This window comes from Apostichopus japonicus, chromosome 3, assembly GCF_037975245.1.
Source record: "Apostichopus japonicus isolate 1M-3 chromosome 3, ASM3797524v1, whole genome shotgun sequence".
Lineage (NCBI taxonomy): Eukaryota > Metazoa > Echinodermata > Holothuroidea > Aspidochirotida > Stichopodidae > Apostichopus > Apostichopus japonicus.
This window is the reverse complement of record NC_092563.1, coordinates 24935615-24962998: the sequence shown is the minus strand read 5'-3', so window position 1 is coordinate 24962998 and position 27384 is coordinate 24935615. Positions and strand designations below refer to the sequence as shown.

Here is a 27384-nt window from a genome sequence, read left to right as displayed (position 1 = left end):
TCTTTGAAGTATATAATGTAATTAAACAAAACGTATAAAGAACCACCGTCAACGTTGAGCTAACACCGGTGGCGTGCGTAATATTTCAATGGTGAGGGGGAGGGGGAGAGGGGGTGGGGGTTGATTTCAAATTCCCTCGACCATGATTAAGGTAGGATCATAAAGATTTATGGTAGGGCCATGTAGGGAGCTTGCGGGTCCTGCCCCCCCCCCAACCCACACCAAACATATTAGGTACTTATTGAGCGTCAAATGGTGCATTTTGAGACAAATAAAGGCTATATAAGTAGCTCTAAACCTAAGGTTGTGCTAATAAGTACTTTGTGTGAGGTTGGAGAAATAGAGAGAGGGAGAGAGGGGCCCCCATTCGGGTGGGGGAGGGGGGAGGAGAGAGTGTACAGCTTATGTACAAAGTGCCCCATTTCCCCCGACTCACGACGGGAGGGGCGAAAGGCCCCCCCCCCCCTGTGCACGCCACTGGATATCACTAAGGGGTTAATCAACGGTCTAGCGTGCGTTACTCACAGGATTAATGCACGATCGGGGGATAATGCAAGCGATGCACGAGGGCGGAGCCCGAGTGCATCCAGCGATAGCATTAACACCCGGAGTGCATTAATCATGTGAGTAACGCACGCTAGACCGTTGATTAGCCCCGTTCATTCATACACTACCATTTGTGTGGGGGAAAATCATAAAACAAAACATTTTTGGTTACATATAACCAAAGATTTATTAAAGTGATGCCCCGTAATTTTACCGTGCGTTACTCACAGGATTAACCACGGTCAGCTGACCTGAATGGACCAATAGGATTTAGGAATCTTTACTAAGTATGAATGAATGATAGATTAATCAAACTATGTTCATTTAAAGCCAGCTTTTGTAGTTTTATAGATCTTTCGATGTTATCCGAAACTATGACCCTAGAACAATTTATTCCATTAGTTTGATTAGTCAGGATTTCATTTCAAATTGCTAATTGTAAAATTCGAAAAGTCGAAAAGTTTGGAAATTTCCACTCTGTTCAGTACATGTGGTGAATACTGTAATACTCTTTGAAACAATGTTTGGCATTGGGTCGCGAAATATGGATCATACAAGAATGAAAACATAAATTATTTGCACATTAATATTAATTTGAAGGAAATTTCCAGGAAGGGAATAATTTGATCAATTGCGATCATTTTAGAGGATTTAGTTTAAAATTGTCACTTAAACGCAGAGATCTCCGTTAATTAAAGGGTCATTAGTTTTGGTCCCCAAATGTTTTAGCAGGATAATAATTGGCTAGAAGTCTCCAAAGTAGTACTTTCTTGACGATCCTGGTCCTCAAAGCAATTCTCATAAATTTTTCGAGTATTAATATTGAAAAATTTTTCCGTGTGGGTCACTACTGTAAGAGTGCACGCGGACAGTAAAATGTTTCTTGACGTTTTGAGCATGGGTGACCATTTTCTGACCGTTTAGCCTATCTAGAGGCAATACTGCTGACCTTAAGGACACTATAATCAACTCTCTGCTACGAGAAAACGTTATCTTCTATTGGATATCATACTCTCCCATATTTCATGATGTAAAATATATATTTAATCAACATCACACTACTGATAATATAATGCACGATTTCGTTGCTCTTTTCGTATATGACGTCACTTTGAGCATGCGCATATATGGACCGGAATGCTATCAATCACATCACGATGTTTGCGCTTTTTTTTATTACCATCCACGGTCCACAAATTTCCATTTCTGAACCATGTATGTGATCCTGCCAGGATCCAAAATGTCAGGCTATTAACTTTTTTTTATACATTTATCTACACAAGACCTAAGTTTTAGTAAATATGCAGTTTGGTAAATACCTCCCACGATATATCACCCCCCGCCCTCTACCTCCCTCCCCCTCCCCCTCTTTCTTGTTTTGATTTTTGTCTATGTTTAATTACACGAATACAAGCTATAAATATACCGACCTCATTTAAAAGGCTTGCTAACCAACATGATTGTTATGTCTTGTTTTCATTCTTGTCCTGGCTTGATGACCTGTCCGAAATCCTTCCGCTATCCTTAAATGGAGTAATGAGATTTAAACTGTCCCTAAGGTCAGTTAAGAGAATTAATGAAGAAGAATTGAACGCGACTAGGTCAGAAGAGAGGAAACAGCGCGTCCCTGGAGACAATATTAAGACACAAATCGTGTGACAAATTTCTGATCAATATACGTTAATGATATATACGTATATAGAGTATAGTTGTGTATCTTTTGGTTTCAAATCTTTTCACTTTTTTGATGGTTCATCTCAAACCGACGAATATGCTCTGTGTTGAAACTTAACATTAAGTAAGTATAAGTTCATTAAATCAGCTTCAAACGGTTTTGATTACTCTAAGCGCGTGCGTAGAGTTGTGGCGATTCTTGCATGATAAATCAAAGTAGTAAAAAGAGAAGTACCCCACACCTTTCCTCATTCCTGTAAAACATATTCAACCGTTTAATTAAGAAAGTTAACTGGTTAAATTGATTGAAGTTATTCCTTCTTAATTGTTACCCGACTATCGGTTTCTTTAGATGTTAAACTGGTTGTGTCTTTGGACCGCTAACCGGTTATTGAAAACCCGAAAAAGTTTTCCTGACCCTCTATCTTCTTTTTTTTTGGCGGACGTCCATGGTACTTGATATTAATCATACAAAGACAACAAATGAATATTAATTAGATAAATGAGTTATTGACAGGATCAACATATAACACTGTCCAGACATATGTTTTGCATTTTATTAGTCTTATTTGCATACCTCAAAAGCTAATCTGAATAAAGAAAATAATATTTTAGAACTTCTTTATTTGTATATATCAACTACGCTTAATTCCCCGCATATAGTGAAAGTATAGATTTTGGTGTTGAATGAAATAAATCAAAAACTTACAGAACAAAAGTCATTACAATATTTTGCTGTCTTTATCTGTCCTGATATTAGACATCGCGAACACTACGTCACAACGATCCGTTTTTGATGTTTATCCGCCTGTTCTGGTTCTGAATCACGTAACCTGAGACAGGCATGACTGAGTATAATGTCGCTTCGGAGTCTATATATGAGACTAGAATTGATAAAACTCTTCAGACAACACTTCAGGAACGATGGAGGACTGGAGAATGCTCCTGTGTATGTGTATGGGAAGGTTGTGGACGTTATTTGTGCTACTTGTTTTGGTTTAGGTCCTTAGGCAGAGTGAACGACTTTCCGGGAATTAAAAAAAAATTCACACCGGCCTCTCTATATCTTTCGATGGTAAAGGGGACGTCAAGTTTCATTGAATGTTGAACATAATTCTTTAGATCTTTGATAAACAGTATTTCTGTTATATCAATTCAAGATGGCGGACGTAGCCTTATACATCCAAACTATTGAAAATAAATAAGATTTGTTTTTTAATAACAAACAAAATTACTAGCTACGTGACGTCACTTTCTCATAACGCGATTGGCTTGTTTCAGGCTTACGAATTTACATATGTATATTCACTTTCGAGAATTGCGTGGTCTACTGTCATAGACATTATATGCAGGTGCCTATTGGTGCCATTTCCCTCGGTATACAAATAATTTTCACACGCCTTAAACTTGTGAAATATACTTAATAAACCAATTTTGTCTACCTTAGGCGATGCAGTTCCATTGCATTAAAAATAAAATGGTTCAATCTATAATTTTTACCTATGTCTTGACGTTGTGTCCTGGTAACTTGTGTGTGACTTTATAATTTACATTAATCATCCATATTTTCAAGGATTGCAGAGGCTTCAGTCACATACACATTCGGGTGCCTTGTTTGTTGATTATAAAAATACAATTAGTTTGTTATGAAGGTGAAATTGTTCATAGCAATACAGTACGTCAATGCTCTTTAATCATTTTTGTTCTAGGGTTTTCAAAGCATCATTCAAGGTTCGATTTCAAATTTTCTGCTTTCATCTTGTTTCACCTAATAATGTATACGTTAATATTATTTCGAAGATTGTAGGTTGAAAATGTCACAGACACCAGAAGCTTCATTGTGCCTTTTTTGTCGACACAGATTCGATTTTTAAAAGTTTAAAACTATTTCTTAGGATAGGCTATAACTCAATCGTATTCAAAACATTCTACTAAATGTTTGTTTCACAATGATTTATGCCATTGTTTTCCTCATATGGAACATCACAGCTTTTTGTTAAGAACGTTTACCTTAGTACTTAAAAACCATGTTCATTTATGTTTCATATAGTGGCTCGCCGATATCACCTTGGTAGGAAAAGATTTTCATTAACTTTTTACCAAAATTTCATGATACATGATGATAATTTTAATACAGCGCATGCGTCGCCCCATGTTTTTGATACCGTCTGCGTTGCGCATGCGCCTTGGAGTGATATCTGAAGCTATAATAAAGTAAAAGGTCTGATTGTTGCTTTAATCTCGATTCCTTTTAGTAACTACACTCTTGAGCTTTACAGAGTGTAATTATATGTTAATGACAAACACGTTTGCCTCGTGGAATCAGTTCAACTACACTCTAAAACGAAATCTCTTGGTACTGAATAATCACACTAATTGATAATGCCTGTAGGCTCCATACAAATATCAAGTATAACCGCCTTGGTTCAATGATCTTATCTATATACATATGTATAGGCTACATGCGCGTATATACGGAAAAGCCTGAATGGTTGTTAATGGTGTACAGTAACCTTCTATAACAATAATATTATACATAATGTATATGATGCCTTCATACATGCTTACGGAATGAATACGAAATTAATTCACACTGTTTCCTTCAGGTTATATAGACCTATAATCTTCGACAAAATTGAAGGGCTGGCGGTTATGCTACGTAGTATACCACCGTCGTTAAGTGCAAGTTACTATAACATAACAAGAATTTGCCAGAGACCACCATGGTCTGCTCAGAACAGACAACATCAGTGCCTCTTTCCAGTATGTCTTTCCACCGCATATGCCGCCCCCTTATTTTTTTAGTTTTTGTAAAAGTCTAACTACGCCCATGCTTTGCAGATTTCCACCGCACTTAACGTCGGTTTTACTATATAGGCTCTTAGTATATATTGGAACCTATTGACGAGAGAAGAGCCTTTTAGAAGTAAGGTGATGATATTTGGTCTACCTAAAGTTCTCTCTCCTGCACGAAAACAACTGAAATAAGCTACTCATCACAATAGAGCAAACTCCTGCAATACCACCTGAACCCCCCCCCCCACCCCACCCCCACCACACCGCCGTAAATATATAAAATGATTACAAAGCAAGAAAAAGAAGGATGAAGAAGGAAATTTAAAAAAAAACAAATCATGAGTCCATTGCAAAATAGTCAGAGAGAAAAATTGTTTGAATTAAAAGGCTAGAGAGAATCAAAATATGCCTATATACATAGTTTGTACAATTTGCAGGTTATGCCAGTAGAGTGCACACGCATAACAACATGGGACCTTGAACTTCTGCATATTCCATTAATAGTACTAATAGCTATAGCGCGCCGAATTTTATTCTCAGTAAGGGGTTCAAATCCAGCCCGCGGGCCTTCGCTACATACATTATGGGATCCATTTAAACTTGTGGAGCTTTTACAGACCGTTATTAACATGTTTTCTTCTTTATTCATCTTTTATAGATTATGAGGTTCATTTTCATCTTATCCAACGTTTAGAAATTTCCTCTCCAAATAATTTTAAGTTCATCAGTGTTAACCCAAGTATTCTATATAAATAACAAAAAAAAAAAGAAAAGTCATTTACTCTGAAACTATGCACTTCCACCCACCACGCAATGTTCCCTCAATCAGACATTTAAATTAACAACCTTAACTTTCTAGTGAAAGATCAAATCCTCCCAAAAAATGTGATTTTGAAAATGTTAAGCCATTTGAAAAAAAAGAAAAAGAAAATTGGAGCCAATACGTATGACCTTTAAGGCACTTGAGTTTTTCTTTTCTTTTTATAAATTTGATCTCTTTATAGTTAATTCATTCTGCATGATAGGATATTTTTCGATGCCTAGTTTTTTTCACAATGTGGGCGAGTACATAATTAAGGACTATACACGTGAAGCCAACTACTTGAAGGCTCATGATATACACGGCCTGCATATTCAAGCCTAATTAAATTAATAATGGCGCTTTAAGTATAAACACGTCACTTTGCCATCGTTTTATTTATTTTAGTGGTGTGGGGGAGTTGATGGGTGGGGGTATTGAATGAAATATAAACTGTTTGTTTATTTAGATGATTTTAGTCCAGCAATTTAGACTAGCGTGAAAATTTAAGAAAGTCTAAGAAAACGTAAAATTTAGAGTGAAGTTGCTACGGGCTTTATTTTTTAGAGAGAGATACTCATCTTTCAAACACGACAGAATGTTTAAATGCAATACACGAGGGCAAAAGTTGAAGATGACATTAGCTCTCAGATTTAACCCTAAACTGCTATCATTTAACAGGAACCGCAGTAATGGATTTTAGAGTGTGGTGGGGTGGGTTGGGGGGGGGGGGGGGTATGAGACCGACGAATACCCAGTCTTATTGCAAAATCTACGTACTGCAGCACTATGCCGGTACGAGAACCACAGCTCTGGAAATTGTGTTGAGGAGACTGCTTGATTCACACTAGGTTACTATGGTTATATGATTTTTAACTTCATTATAAATCATGTAAAGTAACAATGAAAAACATGCTTCTACAATGTAGGTTTCCTTTGTATTACTCCGAAATATGCTAGAAAATAACTATAAAAAAGTAGGGTTTCAAACTGTACAGACGGTTCACCGCTATATAATCAAAGCTTTATCTTTCATTCCGAGAAACATCTTTACTTTATCAATCCTAAAATGTGTTGAAATTTTCTGAAGAACCATAAAACTACAGAAAATGTACATTTCGAAAAACTCTAGCTATTCTTAACAATCTATAATTTGGAAGCGATACTAACTGCCTTTAACATCAATAACTTAACAAATTATGTTTACTTTCGAAAAAAATCCTAACATTTCATTCGGGTAATATCGCCTGAAAGAATATAGTTACTTAAACTGACAGTGGCACATTTAACACCCAATATATGTTATACCTGTAATAGCCATGGGACTTTTTCCGTCCGCCTATCAGCCAGTTTTTAAATTAGGTATTATCGTGAAATATCAGCCTACGCTTAATGCACAGTGCCAACAGCTTGCTAAACGAACGACCTTGTCCAACAGTTGTGAGAACATATGTAGACGGATTCTCCCGAATTGCGATCAGAACATATGTTTTGTATATTTCAAGTAGGCCAGTGCGTGTATCACTCGGCAGGTTCGAAAAGTTGATTTGGGAGTTTGGGAAGTATAGACGCGTAAATGATTATCTTGGCTGACTTCTTCAGTTCAGCGAAATAGTATGTGGTAAACCAGTGCATCGCTGGTATGTGTAGTAAGATGCAATACCCTCAGGCAAATGTATAATACTTTTCAATATCAACTGTTCAGACGGTTATCCGCGTGGGTTTCAATATGGCATTTAGTGGGACGTGAATGTTGCATTTCGCTCAGCTATTGATGACTTGGAATTTACAAATATTAAGGATTGAATCAAAATAAAATTGGATGTTTAGCTAACCTCGGTGATAGCGATCCTACCGTCACCTGCATCATCGTAAGTACTCATGAAACATTCTTGCATGTCTTTAGCCATTTGGTCTGTGACCTCCTGCAAATATAATATAACATTGTTACGTTATGTACAAAGAAGAGGAGAGGAGAGGAGAGGAGAGGAGAGGAGAGGAGAGGAGAGGAGAGGAGAGGAGAGGAGAGGAGAGGAGAGGAGAGGAGAGGAGAGGAGAGGAGAGGAGAGGAGAGGAGAGGAGAGGAGAGGAGAGGAGAGGAGAGGAGAGGAGAGGAGAGGAGAGGAGAGGAGAGGAGAGGAGAGGAGAGGAGAGGAGAGGAGAGGAGAGGAGAGGAGAGGAGAGGAGAGGAGAGGAGAGGAGAGGAGAGGAGAGGAGAGGAGAGGAGAGGAGAGGAGAGGAGAGGAGAGGAGAGGAGAGGAGAGGAGAGGAGAGGAGAGGAGAGGAGAGGAGAGGAGAGGAGAGGAGAGGAGAGGAGAGGAGAGGAGAGGAGAGGAGAGGAGAGGAGAGGAGAGGAGAGGAGAGGAGAGGAGAGGAGAGGAGAGGAGAGGAGAGGAGAGGAGAGGAGAGGAGAGGAGAGGAGAGGAGAGGAGAGGAGAGGAGAGGAGAGGAGAGGAGAGGAGAGGAGAGGAGAGGAGAGGAGAGGAGAGGAGAGGAGAGGAGAGGAGAGGAGAGGAGAGGAGAGGAGAGGAGAGGAGAGGAGAGGAGAGGAGAGGACTGATTTAATACGTTTCTATTTCTTTAGAGATATGCTTATAACGTTTTTGATTGCGATCATATAACCATAACTTACTTCCTTCGTCATGGTTTCCAATAAATCTCTGAAGAATTTATCCAGGCCATCTTCATCAATAAAACCACTATCTGTAGATTTAAGTGATAATGATGAAAAATTGATACATTTAAATAAATATCTGTATTTGTCTATGAACATTCAAAGAAAAACAAAGACGTCTTAGCTCAAACGATATAATAAGGTTACTCATTCCGCGGAGTGTCGCCAAATACAATATTTTTTATTTTATAAGATCTCAACAAGTTAAATTTTCATATCATCGTGAGAAAAAAGGAATGCTACATACCCAAGACGACAACGCCACCGCCCCCCCCCCCCCCCATGCACGCCTATAATGTACTTGTGAATGGAAGACCCGTCCTAGATCGATTATTGAAATATAACGTTAAAATACGTAAACAATTCTTTTTCCGTCAATCTAAGGTCGAGACTGCAGCTAATTCAAGTTAAAATTTTCACTATACTGCCAAAATTACACTGCAAATCTTGCATATGTGTGTTGTAGTTTTCTTTGACCATGATATTCTATATAACTGTTTCTGATTGATTGATTGATTGATTGATTGATAGAGAGTTGTATGCATATAAATTCTATTGGTTAGCTTAGCTTGGAAAGCTCTCATCATGTTAGAACAACTGAAAACTGCTTATATAATGCTATACTGTTTAAAGGCAGGCCCTCGAGAGGAAGCCCAAATAGATTATTTACAGATGTGTTCAATATTTTTACTCACTCACTTTGTTGAGAAGAAAATCGAAAAATGCTTGCCAATTTTCCTACTCTTCCCTTCTCAATCCTAATTACTACTGAGAGGCTGACTCAATGATAAAAATATGTACATAATATTCATTAGGAGTAAGTCGTGGCCTCGATAACAATTTATTAAAGAATATCAAAGGTATTTTCATGAGAGCTCTTGCGAATCAAAGGAACTTTTAACAGTTTCTGAAGCAAACTATATCCACAAGAACAACAACAAGGCAAAAACAAGATAACCCCAGTAGACATGAAAGGTCAGAGTTATTAAGGTTTAACTCTTTAAAAAATAATTGGGGCACTTCTCATTTATGAAAATGGCGCTATTCAGGTTTGTCAAAGTTAGGGTGATGGTGAGGAGCATGTGTGTGTGTTGGGGGGGGGGGGGGCAGGGGCACGTGTCCCGCTGTATTAGTGCGCCGTGTACTTCTCCGTCAAGATCCATAATGGTATAACAAATAAACCTATACATATTACGTCATATATACAAACAGTTTTAGTATTCACACATCTTTACTCGCAATTCGCTGAAATAATAATTATTGTGCTATCTTTTTATTAAAATCACTCTGTCGAAGATAGAATGTTGTCAGTCATAGTCTATAACATAATTGTATATGGTTTATTTCCTCTCACAGACTGATGGTAGTCTTATTTTAAGTGTTGTGTGTTTCCTTAATATACCTATGATGCTTGCTGCGTATTTGTAAAAGAACTCGAGCTAACTCACGACTTGGTTAAATTTTACATAACCGATAGTTATTACCTTGTCACGTTTTGCTGTCTAAAAGATTAATCTATTTGAAAACAAATAACAAACTGCATGTCATTTTACATTGAGTCACTATGATGGTAGAAGTGCTTACATAACGCTTGAGATGAGGAACATTGTTGTTATGGAGAGTGGTTAGGAAAATGAGTATAATACTTCGGCGTGTAATTCTCATGGATAGACTTATGGATAGTGGGTAGGGATATGAGTATGATACTTCGGCGTGTAATTGTCATGGATAAACTAATGGAGAGTGGTTATGAAAATGAGTATGATACTTCCGCGTGTAATTCTCATGGATAGACTAATGGAGAGTGCAGGTTAGTGAAATAAGTATGATACTTCGGCGTGTAATCCTCATGGATTGACTCGCGGAGAATGGTTAGGGAAATGAGCATGATTCTCCAGCGTGTAATTCTCATGGATAGACTAGAGTGATTAGGGTAATAAGTATAATACTCAAGCATGTAATTTTCATGGATAGACTAATTACTAAAAGAGATAAACGAACAATTGTGTCGTGGAAATATTCTTTTTGGCTCTTGTTATTAACTGTATAGGCCATTTAGAAAGCCTGATTTTCTTTCGGTAGTTGGAGAAGGGCGGACAATTTTTAGAATATTATTCCATAACTTATTTGCAGTTTAGTATCGGAAAGGAAGCTTCTGTGTCATTGCGTGTTCAGGCAAATTGCGCAGCTTTATGATGTTGCTGTTGTTGTTTGTACATCACATAATTTGCACGAAACATTGCAATCATGAAATGATTAAGGTCTATATGAATCTGGTAGATAATTTGGATATGGTCACGTGACTTTGGAAATAACATGCAACTAGATGTTGTAAACCAGTAAATTATGTTTTTTTTTTTTTTTTAATTCACACAATTTTAAGCATCACGGTTAACACAAAATGTCACTGTGTCAGCAGACTATGTAAAATATCAAGAAACGAAAAGAAAGATTGGTTTATTCAGCGGTTACTATGGGTACAGACTTTCTTAGGAAGTTTATACGGCGTACGTATTCCTGTCGAATCAATCTTCAAACCCGCGCAAACACGAATATTTATTGAGGTGGGGCCGAATTCACTCTTCCAATTGAGTAACCAGGCACGTATTATATATACTGCCGTAACGTCGGAAATTGGAAAAATATTTCAAAATATGTCCTTTATGAGATGTAGCTGACAGAAGAAAAAAAAACTAATTAAATTTGAGATAGAAAAAATAGACTGAGGGTTGAACTTTAATATTGAAGAAAAAACAAAACTAAAATCACTATTGAACATTTTGATATGACCACACAGCATGTAGATTGTTGAAATGTTTCTCACAGACCAGTGTTAATGAACATTTTTCCCGGTGAACACGTGATTCCTGTTTGTTTGTTTTTCAATGCAGCGTAACATAATCTCGTCTAACATGTTTTAAATGGATACGAAAGCTGATCATTATGTGCTTCTCGCAGTAATATAGCGTCACATCTAAACGGTATACACTACAAAATGTCCGTTATATAATTATAAAAACTAATATGTATACAGCTAGTATGATTACATCTTCTTTTTTTTTATTAATTGGTCAAAGTCTAATACTGACTTCGTGTATCATTCGGGTAGGTGTTGTAAGCACAGTTATACAAGGTTTTCATGATCAGTAAAGAAATGTTTAACGTCACAATTGAACTTTCTCTTAACGTATGTCCATACACGAGAGAATCTGATGAGAATCCTGTTATGCATATTCTGTGTTATGGTTACGTGGAATTGTTTCTTTCTCACATAAATTTATTTATAAAGGGAACTATTCGACAGATTTTGGAAAGGGAGGGGGGGGGGGGCAGTGCGGTATAAGTCGATGGGGGGAGGTACAAATTCCCTCCAAGATCGTCTCTTTATTGAAGCTATAATGACCATAGAATTATCACGCGCATACTTCACATAGTAATTTTGACATGGGCGTATATAGTGTTACCAAGGAATAACACAGGAATATCAAGCTTCAAGATGTGGATAGCTCGCCCCTCACAAATGACAATCCATCTTAGTCGACCAGGTATAAGAGAATCACTAATACAGAGGCCCACTTTACCTATCAAGATTGTATCTGCTGAAGTAATTATTACAGCAGGTGTATATCATGTCACTCTGCTCTGGCTCTATTTTTATTTCTCTTTTATATCGATGACGCTTTTCCGCCTCGAGATGATCACGATATCAATAGAGACATTTCTCCCTAATTTCATTGATTCAGAATTGCCGACGGTTTTAGCATACAAAATTCGTCCAGTGAATTTGGTCACAGAAAATGAATAACATTTTCGTATAAAACAGCAGTTATCATATACTTAATTGTGAATTAACCCCTGTTGTAAAAAGTAACGAAACGTAACCATATATAAACAGTTATATTGGAGATTTATATTGGAGATTTTTGGAGATTATTGGAGATTTACTCCAATATACGGTACCTTTATAACAATGTAACTCACTCCCTTGTGAATTATGGCTAAAAATTATGTCTACATTTCTCTCACGCCTTGCATATGCACATTACATGAAACTTGTAACTATTTGTGAATAAAGTAATATATATATATATATATATATATATATATATATATATATGCCGCCATATTATACCCAGAGTGAAATCTCTGTCACTTTCAAGAAAAGTGACCGTTACATAACATGAACAAGAAAACCAACTGTAGGCCTACTTATACACTCTCAGTCACAGATCTCTTAGTATTTGAACGGTAGCTCCGTAATGACTGTGACCATGTAAACAAGCATCAGGGTAATGCTTCCATGCATGCAGTAACGGTGCTATGTCTGGTGTTATAGCACAAACCCTTTGAACAGATAACACATAATTATCTCAACAGAAACTACAAAAATGAGTCTTTCCTCGTTTTATAATTTATGTTATTTATATCGTGTGCGATCAATAACTGTCAAAAATGAATTGTGTTAATTATAGCCTGATAACATTAATGTCCAGGACGTTGCGAGTTACATTCCGAGCACAACATTAAACCGTTGTGTTATTGCTATGACTGTCAACACATCCACGGTTCGTGCAGGTTGGAACTGTGAAGTGCTTTTATTCTTTGAGTATGCATAATTTACATATATATGTTACGATTCAGTCTGGTTAAGCTCATGAATATTCATAAGTTGATGTTTTCTATCTTGGTCGTTTGCATAACACGATCTCTTGATGCAGCTCCAATCGATTGCGATTGAACAACACCCAGCACTGTAAAAACTATAATTTGCCAGACCAGACAAGTAAAGAGAATAAGTTATGGATTCATATATTAGTTAGTTGTACATGACAAAGTGTTGAATATTCATGATGTATATATATCTGTGGCTATCGACACAGCATGTGGTTAGCAAACAATTGACTTTTAGTAATCGAGAAGCCAGTATGACAAAGTCACCCTTCTCGTAGGAGGAATAGAACAGTAAATAGAGTGATTGGTCGAAGATTATCATCTCAACAATAAAGAATAATTCTAAAAAATATACAGCATCGCGTAGGTACAGTAATGTTTTTAAAAAAAAACGGCTGCTCAGATCACAAAACAGAGCACAAGAAATTCAGAAACTCGTTTATTTTCTTATCATATGTTATAATTTCTGTGTGTCACACAAGGTCTTATAATAACCACTTTAATTAATGAAACTTTAATATGTAAAGAGTTATTCCTTACAATTAGGCTACAAAATTAATGGTATTAAAATATAATTTGCACACTAATATTTTGGAAATTTTCGAGTAGTCATATAATAAATCTAAATTTGTTTAAAGCTGTCCCGAGCTCCATCTAGCAGGGAAATGGGAAGGGGTGAGCGAACGAGCCTTGATATATCTTTACCGATTGTTAACAAATGCTAAATGAGTGGATCTTGACTTATCAATTAAGAGCTCAATTTGCAATAATATTGGGGTGTAGCTGAAGTTCGGTCGTTCCATCCATCCGCCTCACCTGTTTTGTTTTGGTTTTTTTTTGTCTAGGTACCTGTAAAAACGTCAATCACGCACTCATCGATTTTGAACTGAAGGAGACCCAAACCCAACTATTATAATATCTTTATATTATATTATCTTTATGTTATAATATCTTTAGTTTATGTGACATAGATCATTGCGATGAACAACTCTTCCGAAAAAAAACCCCCAAAATATTGCTCCGTTTACGCGATATCCTAGTTTAACAGTTGTGTCTGGGAGCTGTCACTATTTTGTTGTTGATCTGTGATGTCATATACTGCCACTATTATCCGAAACCTTATACTCTTTTTCTCTGTTATTTTTTCTTCATGTTTTCAAGGTAAATATGAGTTGACACTAAAACCAGAGTTACCATTAAGTCATTTCAAGAGCTTCGATATTTATGGAGTCACCGTTTGCAAAACTCATCTCTCCATTATCAAAATAATCATCGTAATCAATAACAGACAAAATTTGATCACGTTCATGTGCCCATGAGATGTCGCATTTAGTCTGTCGCGTTATCTGTGATATCTCCCAAGTGGAAAATGTTTTTTTTTTTTCCATTTCGTATAGCTGTTTTCGGAAATGGTTTATGACAGTTATCCCTAACACATATATCAATAATGATGGTAGGGTTCATGTCTCCTTTAATGCCTTTCCTGGATACTAATCGAGTTTTTTTTTTTTTTGAGAGGGGGTGCGGGGGGGGGGGGTTGTTTTCATGAAGATTCTATCTCGATAGATTTTAAGTTAATATTTACCGGTATTGTGCCTCCATACTGCTATAGGGCAAAATACTAAATGTTTCTGTCATGTTTCAATTACCATATATCATAGTTTCCACTGTAATTTGTTTCCAATCAATTTAGCTTCTTCTCCTTCTTGTAAAATTGAGAAGTAAGAATTGAACAGATAATTGGGGGGAAATGGAGAAAAACCAATGCAAAGTACATATTTTGCCTCAGGAACATTTTCAAAACAGCAAAAAGGAAATATGAAAAATCAAATCATACAAAGTGCCTTGATGAAATAATGAATCATGTAGTGGAAAACAAAAACACTTTCATTTCATTGCATCACGTTGAAGTTAAAGCCATCAACTGTCGGTGCAGGAGGAGAGTAGAGGAGAGTAGAGGAGAGGAGATTCAGAAATGACGAAATAATACGTGCAGCGTGAAGAGAGTACGTATTTTCCATGTATATTTCAGAGAATTGCATGCAGTGATTGTAAAGACGGTAGTCTATGGCAAGCCAAAGAGGCAATAATAATCTGTCCGCTATACGCCTTGTCGAAATAACCACTAAGTGACGCTTTTTAGTTATGATGCGTTCTTCAAAGCGTTGTTGAACACAATTTTAAAGTGGTAATAAAACGGAAATTTCAACGTACAATCTCTTGTGGATCCATCTTAGCATGTTCTCTAGAACATATATCAACCATTCTGCTAGTTAAAAACTTGACTTTTCTAGTCGAAAATTGAATATTAATTTACCCTCTTCGGGGCTGAAAAAGTTCGTTCGCCCGAAAATTTTCCCAATTTCAAGTCAATATACCTTATAAACAACTGACGTGAAATTACTATACTAACCTTTATACAGTTTATAAAATATACAAAAAACTTATATATATTCTTAAAGATAAACCCTAAAGAGAAATACTATAGAAACCGAAATTGATCTGTTGATGTGTAAATAGAAATCCGAAGAACATGAATCATGCTTTCTTACAGGTTAGTTATTTGTTTTTCTTCGCAGTGCGCCATTTCTAACAAATTTTCATTATTGTTTTAGAGCGTTTGGATTCGAGGAAAGCGACAGGACAATTTGCAACGGTCAACTCCTAGTCTCGCGTTATAAATTTGTCATTGATATGGTCACTCGTAATTATATAGTAATTGGAATATTCGACTCAGTTGTCAATCAATAACGCCATTTATGGAAAGAAAGAAAACGAGAGGAAAAGAAGGAGAGGACAGTAAACTGTCGCCTTCAATCAAAGAATTGGCTTACAACAGTCAATATTTACAATTTATTTTTCATATTATGGTTTTCTGTTGACCCGTAAGTTGACTAAATGTGACTTTGAATGACGGCTGGACTATGTAATTGTATTTTTAATTTAAAAAAAAATCCTCTAGGAATATGGAATCGCTGGTATTGGACTTGAAATTATGGAATTATTCTGCAGAAAACAGATGAAGTTATTTGGTCGTTCCATTTGGTCGCTCCATAAGGAGAGATTGTGTTTGGACATCTTACAATAGCACCATATGAAAACCGACAGCGCATGCGCCGAAATGAGTTCACGATGAATTAATAAATATTATTCTAAAAATGGCGATATTCAAGAAAAATATGGGATAAAGCGAAAATATGGGATAAAGAATACTGTACTGTCGCTTTCATAATATTTCTTACGTAAGGGGAAAGGAGACTTCCATAGAGTGTCCGGGAGACATAGTTGTCCGCTGACCATACGTCAATTAAAAACACCTAGGCCGATGGTTTCTGCGGGGAGGGCGGATGAGATGAGTGTATTGGGCCATGTAGGGGACTGTGCCTTTCTTACTTAAAGCATTGGGGTACTGATATAGGGGCAAACAATGAAACTGAAAGGGCTACTTATATAACATATAGAGATAGTAAAGATATTTAAGAATCGTAGTTTCACATTAGACTGCTACACTTTTCACACATGTTAAATCGTTTGAGCTCGTTTGAACAGTTATTGTTTTTTCTAACCAAAGTCGTGAAAACCCAAGCAAAAGAACGGCAATCGCATCCGCGATCTTGCAAATATTTATGAGCGGTTAAAATAAACCTAATGGCCTAGAATTTTTACGTTGCAAACTACTGTCAAGTGAATCAGAAGACATACATTTCGCTAAAACTAACTGAAATAGCGCATACTGTCCAGGCGTTCTCATTTATCGTAGACATACTTTCATTTAGGACGTGGAAATCTCACCTGGAAAGCTGCCCCCCTCCAACCTCGGCAGGCTACGGTCCTGTACTTATTCACAAAGCCTTTTGTGAACATATAAACATGACTACTAACGTAGAACTTGATGTATAATGAGGCTTAGCACCAAGTAAGTATCTGTCTCAAAACTCCTATAAAATATATAATTATCTCAAAAACACTTAAAAACTATCATGGGTGGCAAACTGAATGTAAACTATAGTTTACATGTAGCGTTATATTGCTTGTACGTGATAATACAACATATATACTATAATATACAGGTTATAAACCATTCAGGTTATAATTCATCCATCCATCCATCCATCCATCCATCCATCCATCCATCCATCCATCCATCCATCCATCCATCCATCCATCCATCCATCCATCCATCCATCCATCCATCCATCCATCCATCCATCCATCCATCCATCCATCCATCCATCCATCCATCCATCCATCCATCCATCCATCCATCCATCCATCCATCCATCCATCCATCCATCCATCCATCCATCCATCCATCCATCCATCCATCCATCCATCCATCCATCCATCCATCCATCCATCCATCCATCCATCCATCCATCCATCCATCCATCCATCCATCCATCCATCCATCCATCCATCCATCCATCCATCCATCCATCCATCCATCCATCCATCCATCCATCCATCCATCCATCCATCCATCCATCCATCCATCCATCCATCCATCCATCCATCCATCCATCCATCCATCCATCCATCCATCCATCCATTCATCCATCTATCTATCTATCTATCTATCTATCTATCTATGTCTCTCATGTCAGGAATATAGTCACGATAAGCCATTCTATAGTCTATAGGTAATATAACAGTGTTGACAAAGACTAAATACATCAAGTTGTCAATGCGTACCTGGTATTTTATTCCATCTGAAGGTTTAGACCGTTTCCTTTATTCTAAAGTGAAAGCGTTGGCGTAGAGGCCCCAATTGCAGCTGAGGATGTTTTCAGCTAATTATTCTGTTGACGAATACTTTAGTGTTCTACGAACTAACATTCGTCTCGTGATATTTTCACTATAATTTAAAGACGAATAATTTATATATACGGTGCATACATTTGTACGGTACACACACACATATATAGATATATGCAGTACATATACGATATAAATATATATATATATATATATATATATAGAAAGATAGGTTGTCATGATATACATATATATGATATATATATATATATATATATGATGTATATATATATATATATATATATACATCATATATATATATATATGTTAATATACACGAAGTCTGACATCTGCAGTATTTTTTCTTAAATTAATTACAGAATTATCTCTTCTGCCTATTCTCCTAATTGATAATTCATAAACTAAAAAGGAACGAATCTTCTAGATAAGTCTTCCTGTGGACGTGTTAGTTGGAAGGATATCTAACAACTTATTTCAGTTCTCAAGTTTATCGATCTCACTTTTAGAAGTGGTTGGCAAATTTCTTGATTAACGTGGATTGATCGGTTGTCTTTAAGAATTGTGTACATTTGTTAGGGGTAACATAAATGGTTAGTCTGCTATAGTACGAACAATATCTTTCATCCCGGTCAGAATATTATAATGCCCCTAAAATCCACCCACGGACGCGTTTTAGCAAAGTCGACCTCGGTTGTACCCATTAGCAAAAAGTTATATCCTCAAGTTGTATCCATTAGCAACAAAAAAACTTAACCCTGAAGAAAGTGTATCTAAAATTTTGATTTTTTCCCCTTTGATTTGTTTCTTCACGAGATGTTCCAAAGAAAGGTATAATTCAATTATGGAACTGAACAGTGATCAGAATGTTTTGCAGTTGACAAAAATTCAAATTTTTCAGTGTTGAATACTTTTATTTATGCAACGTGAAAGGAAAGCACTTTTTCTTAAAATGACTAACAATTTCTGCATGAAGGATAATTTGCATCTAATGTGATAAACATTAAAACATCATGGTCGGTAATATGTGTGATCGAAGAGGTAACTTTGAAACGCGACTACGTGGAGAGATAGACGAAGGGAGGGGAAGGGGAAGCAAGAGCCAAATGTAAATTCTGATAGTGTTAACTATACATGTATAAACACATAACTATGACTGAATACATTTATCATGGCTGCCAGAAATAAATATCATTCTACATATAGCGGAAGTCATTTACTGTAAGTCAAAACATGAGTTTTAGACTCTTCTTTGCAGTTATGAAGTTATTAATTATCCTACCTAGGGAGATGCCACTCAAAGTCGCCTTTAGTCTTTTCAGAGATGTTGTATGTTATCATTATCATTTTCCACACTGTTATTACAACTATAAGGTATTGTATCAATGTAATACGCCTTTCTTCTCCTCCTTGTGTAGTCTTACATACCGAACTCAAATTGAAGTAAAATAAACCTATTCTTTAGAGATCTTATGCAATTAATTTAACTGAACACATTTAACATATTCTAGCTTTATATTATAATAATAAAATTGATCAGTAATCTACTCAAAAACATACTGATAATACTCATCAAACTCATGACGTTCTTACAATACTCATCATACTCACAAAGTGCCTAATACTCATGAAGTGAATATCATAATCATCAAACTCATGAATTATTTATTATATTCATTATACTCCGAAAGTACTGATTACAATCATCAAATTCATGAAGTACGTACTCAACCCATCAAACTCACACTGTAAATCATACCCATAACGTACTTGTCATATTCTCTATACTCATAACATAGTTATCACATTCACTATACTTATAAAGAAAACCATACTCTTCATACTCACAAAGTATATCATACTCACAACGTAGTTATCATACATCATGCGCATCATGTTATAGTAAAGTACATCATAGACATAATTCCTTATGAAACCCATCATACTACACAGTAAATCATACTCACAACTTAGTTATCATACTCATCATACTCACAATGTAGGCAGTTATCATACATCATGATCATCATGTTATAGTAAAGTACATCATAGACATTATTCCTTCTGATATTCATCATACTTACAAAGTACATGTCATACTCATAAAGTACTTATCATAGTTATCATACTCATCAAATGCTTATCATACTAATCATACTCACAAAGTACTTATTGTACTATAAAGTACTTACCATACTCATAAAACACATATATATTAATCATACATACCTATAAAGTACACCTGTATATACTCGTACTCGTATCGATATCACATCTCACCTTCAATGTATTTGCCACACATGCGGACTATTTTACACCAAAATATGCAGGAAATAGTTTCAATTATTTCTAGCCATAACGGACATGTTTGTGCCCTTGGCCTATATTTGATAATGACTTAACATTTTTAGGATGAATGCCAACAGAAAATGAGATTTTGGAGCTTTTCTCATTAACTTTTCATCAAATTATTGCGCACTGACCTTTCAAAGTAATGTACTTATGACATAAAATGCATGATTACGTGCACTTTCCAATGGTATCGTGCAATAAACGACATTTATTAAACTACTTGACATTCACAGGCAATCACAACAGATTTAATGATTTAGATATGTTTGAAGAATTTATGAGAATGAGCGATCACTGCCATATGAATCTCGAATGCAAATAGATGAAACTATAAACTAGCTTCTTCCTTTGTAGGATCTCATTCACATCAAACAGTGATATTTGCTTTGACATATGAAAACTAGTTATTTGTACTAAATTATGGCCGAACTGGAACGGGGTAACGTAACCTAAGATCTTAGCCATCTTGAGATATTTAAAGCGTTATAAACTGTTACTGTCCAAATATAGGTTATCGAACCTGAAAGTTAACTATTTTCAGTCCTACTTGAACATTTCCGGGTCTTCGATTCCAGTGAAATGAGGTCGCCGTCAGTATCTGCGTTATATATTGGTATAAGTAATTCAAGTCAGTACTCAACGCACATAAAACTCATGTACTCGTAGCTCATGGCGTTGTACACTTATACTCGTACTTATCAGTATACAGCTTGTACTTGTACGCAGGACATTGTACTCGCACTGAAAGTGTGAAATTTGGTAGAACGCCTTAACTTCGAGAATGCGTGTTTTCTTTTTACTGATCGAAGATATTTCAAATTAGAGAGGCGTCAATATGCCGGTTTTTAGTAAGTATTAACAGATATCCAATCCTTAATCCATGCACGAACAAAGATTTTAAAAAATCATGTTGCTAATACCTTTGATAAATATCCATCATTCCATCAACTCACCAATCGAGATGAATTATTTATCATGCAAATATATCTATATAATAATATAGGCTGCTACAAGAACGACCTGCGAATCAGAAATCACCTCAATCGTGTGTTCAAAGATATTAGTCACAGGTGTAGATATGCTATTAGCACTCAAGAAAAAGGGTGTCGAAAAGGTCACCTAAGTACTAAGTGAGGACAACATTGGAAAATCATTTCCGAGACTGGCCTTCAGCTTAAGTCATTAACTTCAGTTTTGTGGGTAAAAGTGGGCAGTTCATTCCACTTCTATAACTTATATAAATACTTTGTCAGATTATTGACTCCGATACGAATACCGTTATTTGATCGGTCAGTGATTCCTAACTTTATATCAATAATCAAATGTTGGCTGCTCTAGAGCCTGTGGATATCACCTCTTAAGGAAAGGAAACATGAATTGAACTATATTCATAAGTCCGTAAAAATGGAATAATGATGAGTCCTCATCTTTATTTTCAGCCCTATTATCTCTCCGATCTACTGGTAACACCATACGCACTAAATCTGCGTACTACACTTCTATGCCATAGTACAGTAATAGGGCATTTATTGCAAAGTAATTGTATTACCATAAACATACTTTTGGTGGCTATCTTTTAAACATGTACCGACTATTAATACTTACTGTTAGAGTCATAATGCTCCCATATTTTGGCAAAGTTATCACATGTTAACTTTCCAATGCTCTCATACTTCGCCAAGAAGTTCGAAAACTTTCTCTTCTTCTGGCTCTTGGTGTGAGCTTGTCGATGCTTAGATGACATGATTGATATGACCGGTTCAGCCAACTGTACCAAAATGCTCTCGATAATCCGATAAACGCTGTGAGAGAAGATAGAAATACAAAATGAAAGTAAAATATCCCTCGAGGTTCAATGTGGGTCACATCAGATTAAAAAACAATAAGTAAAAGACTGTATAAGATTAACGACAAACGAAGTTCACTTACACTGATGTATGTTTCTATAATATATATATATATATATATATATATATATATATATATATATATATATATATATATATATATATATATAATATATATATATTGGGGAAGGGGGTCGTTGATTTCTTTCACGCAGTCTTTAGAAGACATTTTTGACGTATTTTAACCACAATGACTCTGCTTCATAGCAACGGTTGAGGCACTACTTCAGTGTCTATGTATAGTGACATACCGCATAGGTGTTTTTCAAGACAAATAAAGATTTATTAAATGGTCTTTTCTTACGACATCTGTCGAAGATGAAGAGATAAATTATTCAAAATAGTTGTGATGATATACGTTTTGTAACTAGGGACCGATATTTGGTTGCAAATCCTTGCTACTCAATGTACTGTCACGTAGACGGCAAGACAAATTCTCGTGTTTTATCGACAAATGAAGTAAACCTTTTCAATTTAGCATTGAAATTAACACTGGCGTGGCATTGTCAGCTAGCAATTCCGTTAAGTACTAATTGAATATTTGTTATAAGTCTGGAAGTAGATATTAGGGCAAATTTCAACCGGATTTTGTTGCCGATTCATCTTCCAACAAAACACGGCATATGTAGTACCACCTTCTTTGTGGCGCGTACGGGGAAACAGACATGTAAAGAACATCATTAAGAGTGCAAGTAAGTTGAACATCAGATCCAACAATTAAGTAAGGCGAGAAGGAATTAGTAAATTAAAAACCCAATCCATCACAGTTCGTTGTATGTATTACCCTAATTGCATGATAATTAACATCATTCAATACACTCAGAGATGATGTGCAAACATGGTTTGCACGCGTTTATGTTATTTACTTGTCGTGCACATGACAGATCGTACCAGAATAACACGAGGATTGATGAGAATGTCACAGAGAGCAAAAATATGACTCAATGACTCTTGAACTACGAGACGCGACACAAACGTCTGCTATAACCAATGATGGTATAACAGGTAGTTTAACTCTCGTTTGATTTTAGCAAGCTTCCTGTTCAACTTTTTAAGTTCTCTATTGTACTTGACTCAAGCCCTAGAAGAGGTACACAAGATAGAACCTGGGCACGCAAACCAAACAAATTTGAACTAACAATCTCAAACCTAGTCTGGACCTTTACATCGAGACTTGAATCGTACGACGCTGACGATGCTGTGAGTATCATACCTTATTCGAAATTGTAACGGAATTGGCATGTAGATATTTTAATATCAAAAGAATCTTGACAATGTAGAAAGAGAAACCTTTTATCAACAAATCTTTCTGTCATTTAGGTGAGCCTTTATGGATTGCGATGCCAAGTGCCAACCTGTTTCCCCTTTGCAAGTACAACCTGTTTGATGTAAAGATACCATATTTAACATTACTTTGATACTGTCATATACATGTACAGATTGAAAATAAAACTATAACGTGAGAGCAAATTACTTTCTTTGATCCACCGATAATTTGACCCAACTAAATGATCACTTTATGGCATGCTATAAAACACTAATTCGTAACACTCTTCCGCGAGAGTAGTTGCATACGTTGATGACATGTTGTAACAAGTAAAGGAAAAGGAATATCGACTCAAATGGACAAGTGAGATGCTTCTAATTAGTGGACACCTAAAGGGAAGATAATATCCCCAGGTACATTTAAGATGGACACATAGTTTCACATGAAAAAGCCATTAAGGTTTAGATGGGTGGTGAGCGGGAGTGGGGGACATTCAAATTGATTTTAAGTTCTGCACAGTGGTCACACGACTTCTTTCAATCACTGCGAAACCCTTCAAAACATACACGGATATACAGATGGCAAATGATAACTGAGTACAGTCGACGAAATAAGAAAGTAAACTCGTATCAATAATTTGAATTAAAAGCCAAACAGTATATATGACTGGGTGATGCATTTGTTGAGTGAGATATTTTTGCTACTTGAACCCCCGACATTTGCACGTGGACAGAGGCACTTTCCCTAGTTTAAACGGTGCCAAATAACTTCGATGGGGAAATCCTTCGTAGGCCTGTGCGTTCTGTGTATATTACATTTCTGATTCTAACATTCTTTAATTTGTAACTTCGTCCTTATTTCCTCATTTAATTTGTACGACAGGAAAAGCAAAGCAATTTGCCATAGACTGCTGTTAATGCGCAAAATGTCTGCTGTTTGACTTCTATTTAATCCTTAAATTTCTTCGTTCCTCTGATACGTCACATGTTTATACATTTTTGGATTCTACAATTCTTTCATTGAGAAGTTAATTTGTCGAAGATTTCTGTTAATGCACAAAAATTGCTTCTGTCCGGCTCCATGTAATCCATAGATTACTTCGTAACCCGATATACATCTCATGACTGATCTAATGTTCTGATTTTTACGATTCTTTCATTTGTAAACTCTTTACTTATTTGCTCATATTTTTAAAGACAAGAAGAGCAGGAGAACTGCCAAGCATTACTTTTAATCTATAGGATTGACTTTCGTTGTCGTCGATTTAATCCATAGATAGCAATTTCCGTATTCCGTTTCACATTCTTCGTATTGACAGGAAAACATCTGAGATCACTCTCAACAAGTTTTTTCATTTTTTAATGTTAATGTTGAATTGAATAAGGCGACAGAAACAGGCCAAGCATGTCTCTATTAATGCAATGTGATACTTGGTCTTCTGGGACTCTGCGTGATAAAACATACTCATATGAATCAGAAATAACCAGATGATCCTCGTGGCACTTTTAATGTTTCAAAAGATAGAAAGACGAAGTAAAACTTTATGGCTTCGATATAGAATTATATGTCAACATGTCAGACAATGACTTTACACACTCTTGAGCTTCGAAGGTTTCAATTACAAACTTAACAAAGTGACTTACTGCATGTGAAACCTGAAGGGGCGAAGGGAATTAATGTGTAAAGTGTATTTTATCATCCATAGTTGTCAACGAATGATTGTGAAACCCGAACCTTGGGGTGCTTGCTTTGACCATGGAGCTATAGCTCCATGCTTTGAAATGAAATATAAATTCTATATTATTAAAGTAACAAATGCTATTCGGCAATTATATTTGCAAGTGCATTAAAGAAAACAATTGTAACATTGTACGAATTCAATCATGCTTCTTCACGAAATTAAGGAGGGGTTTTTACGAGTGGTTTCATTTATAGAAAGAGCGATTCTCCCAAAACGTTGTAGATCACGTTTTAATGTTAGTTTAACGAAATAATGAAAGGGTGTAAAGCAAAATACAGATTCAGTCAAAGGACATTGCAGCATAATTTACATCAATAAGGATATAATGTACGTAATGAATATTTATTTAAGTTTTATCAATGTTATTATCATGACAGCATTTGATTCATATATATATGTTAGTTTTTGCAGTCTTTCACACCTTCATATGGAAACTTGTCGCGAGATGGGTATTGTTTACCTTTTTTTATTTTACTGTTGTTTAATTTTTACTTTTATTCCCATCCTATAATTATAACGTTCCGATTGTTTACAAAATAAGAATATTAAATTATTATAATGTTCAAGACAATATTGGTCACATAACAGAATTGTTACCATACCATCAAACGACCATGAATGATTTCATAGTAATGACAGTGCATTTAATTTCTTTTTATCGCCATCTTTGCATCGTTAAATAATCTAGTTAACACACGATCTCTACAGTTTTTTTTGTGAGTTCTGTCTGGTTTTCCTAAACAACAAACTTTGTAAGATCGAAGTGATCTCTTAGCAGAGTCATTGTCAGTGAAGGAAAACATGTAATCATGTGTGAAGGACAGTAGTGTGATAGTGCGCATACCTTGAAATATGCAGCTGCATGTACTTTCAAATGAGACAAACTGTCTCTACAAGAAATATAAAGTTTACTAACGAGAGATCAGAAAGAACTAACGATTGATATTTAATACATTTATGACTTCAAAATTAGAATAGGAAATTGTAATCCAACTCAAATAATGAAAATATAATCATTGTATTATACAAAGTCTCAAGGTTTGTGGCCATTGTCAATCGATGATTGAGCTATTTAGTTTAGACACAAAAACATAAAACAAGCACGTCACACTGTTATATCAGGAGTATTTCTAATTCTTCCATTAAAGGCTAACAATGATAACATCGGCCATCCAGAAAGTTAAAAGAACACTACGAAGTTAAATTTGCAAAATAGGCAATGAGATGATTCCTTTAAAAGCTGTACAATCTCTAACGTAGAAAGTTTGTGTTAATTTATCTGACAATTGCTCATTTAAACGCCGCCGACAACATAGTGTCTTCAATTTTCGTTTTTGCAACAATGCAGCTACATCTGATGTTGGCTCTTTAGTGATAATATATCAAATAATTACAGTTTTTAATTTGCGGAAAAGACGTTTTGCTCAGTAAAAACGAGACTTGAGACATTTTCCGAAACTTTCAACATACTAAACGTCAGTGCATGTCAATTAAAATGTAAAAGAGTTATGACTTTCACTTTTAACTAAACTTTTTATAGATTGACATAAACTTGAACGCTGGGAGAAGAAGTGATCAAGAAAGTTATGTCGAGTTTTGACAGGTTTTATAGAATTGGAAAATGTTTCATCTTGTATATGATATTTACTGCAAAAGGTATTACTGACAAGTTATTGTTTATAACGCAGTAACAGAATACCATTAACTGTTGCAGAATGAATAGAGACAGCGAAAGATTTAAGTTTGAGGCCTATCGTATTTTTGCAGTATCTGAATAATTTATAAGCGAAATTGAAAAGTACCCAAATTGGAATTGAATAGATGTAATATTTAGTGGAGTCACTTTATTATGAGATTCATAGAATTAATACGATTGTCGTACTTAACGAAATATACATCATTACCCTTCGTCTTGTTCAGTTTAGTCTTCAGAAGACGTAATTCGAACCCTGTTGTTCTTGAAACTTGACTGTTTCAGCGGAAATTGGCCACTAGAACTTGATTTTGCAGTAACCTAAGACAAATAGAAGTCTGTAATCATTTTAATACCGTGTCCATGTTTCAGAGACATTTTGCCTTGTATATTTCAAGATTTTCATAAGATTGGTTACGTGAGGTTTAAATGAGGTTCTGTAAATAAATACCAAGGACTACCAGTACATACAGAATTTACAAGACCTTAGT

At 35.8% G+C, this 27384-nt stretch overlaps 1 protein-coding gene across 4 annotated transcripts in view; it reads right to left on the bottom strand.

Annotated features, from left to right (window-relative positions):
* Positions 1 to 27384, bottom strand: part of LOC139965585 (secretagogin-like) — a 113349-nt gene that overhangs the window by 21198 nt on the left and 64767 nt on the right. For 2 of the 4 annotated variants that reach the window (XM_071968111.1, XM_071968112.1), the window contains exons 2-4: positions 21891 to 22087; positions 8448 to 8518; positions 7651 to 7740 (exon numbers count right to left, since the gene is read on the bottom strand). In XM_071968111.1, coding sequence (XP_071824212.1) covers positions 7651 to 7740; positions 8448 to 8518; positions 21891 to 22087 — 358 coding nt within the window. Of the gene's footprint in view, positions 1 to 7650; positions 7741 to 8447; positions 8519 to 21890; positions 22088 to 27384 lie in introns of those variants that run through there. The other 2 variants (XR_011792288.1, XR_011792289.1) reach the window with 1 other exon arrangement.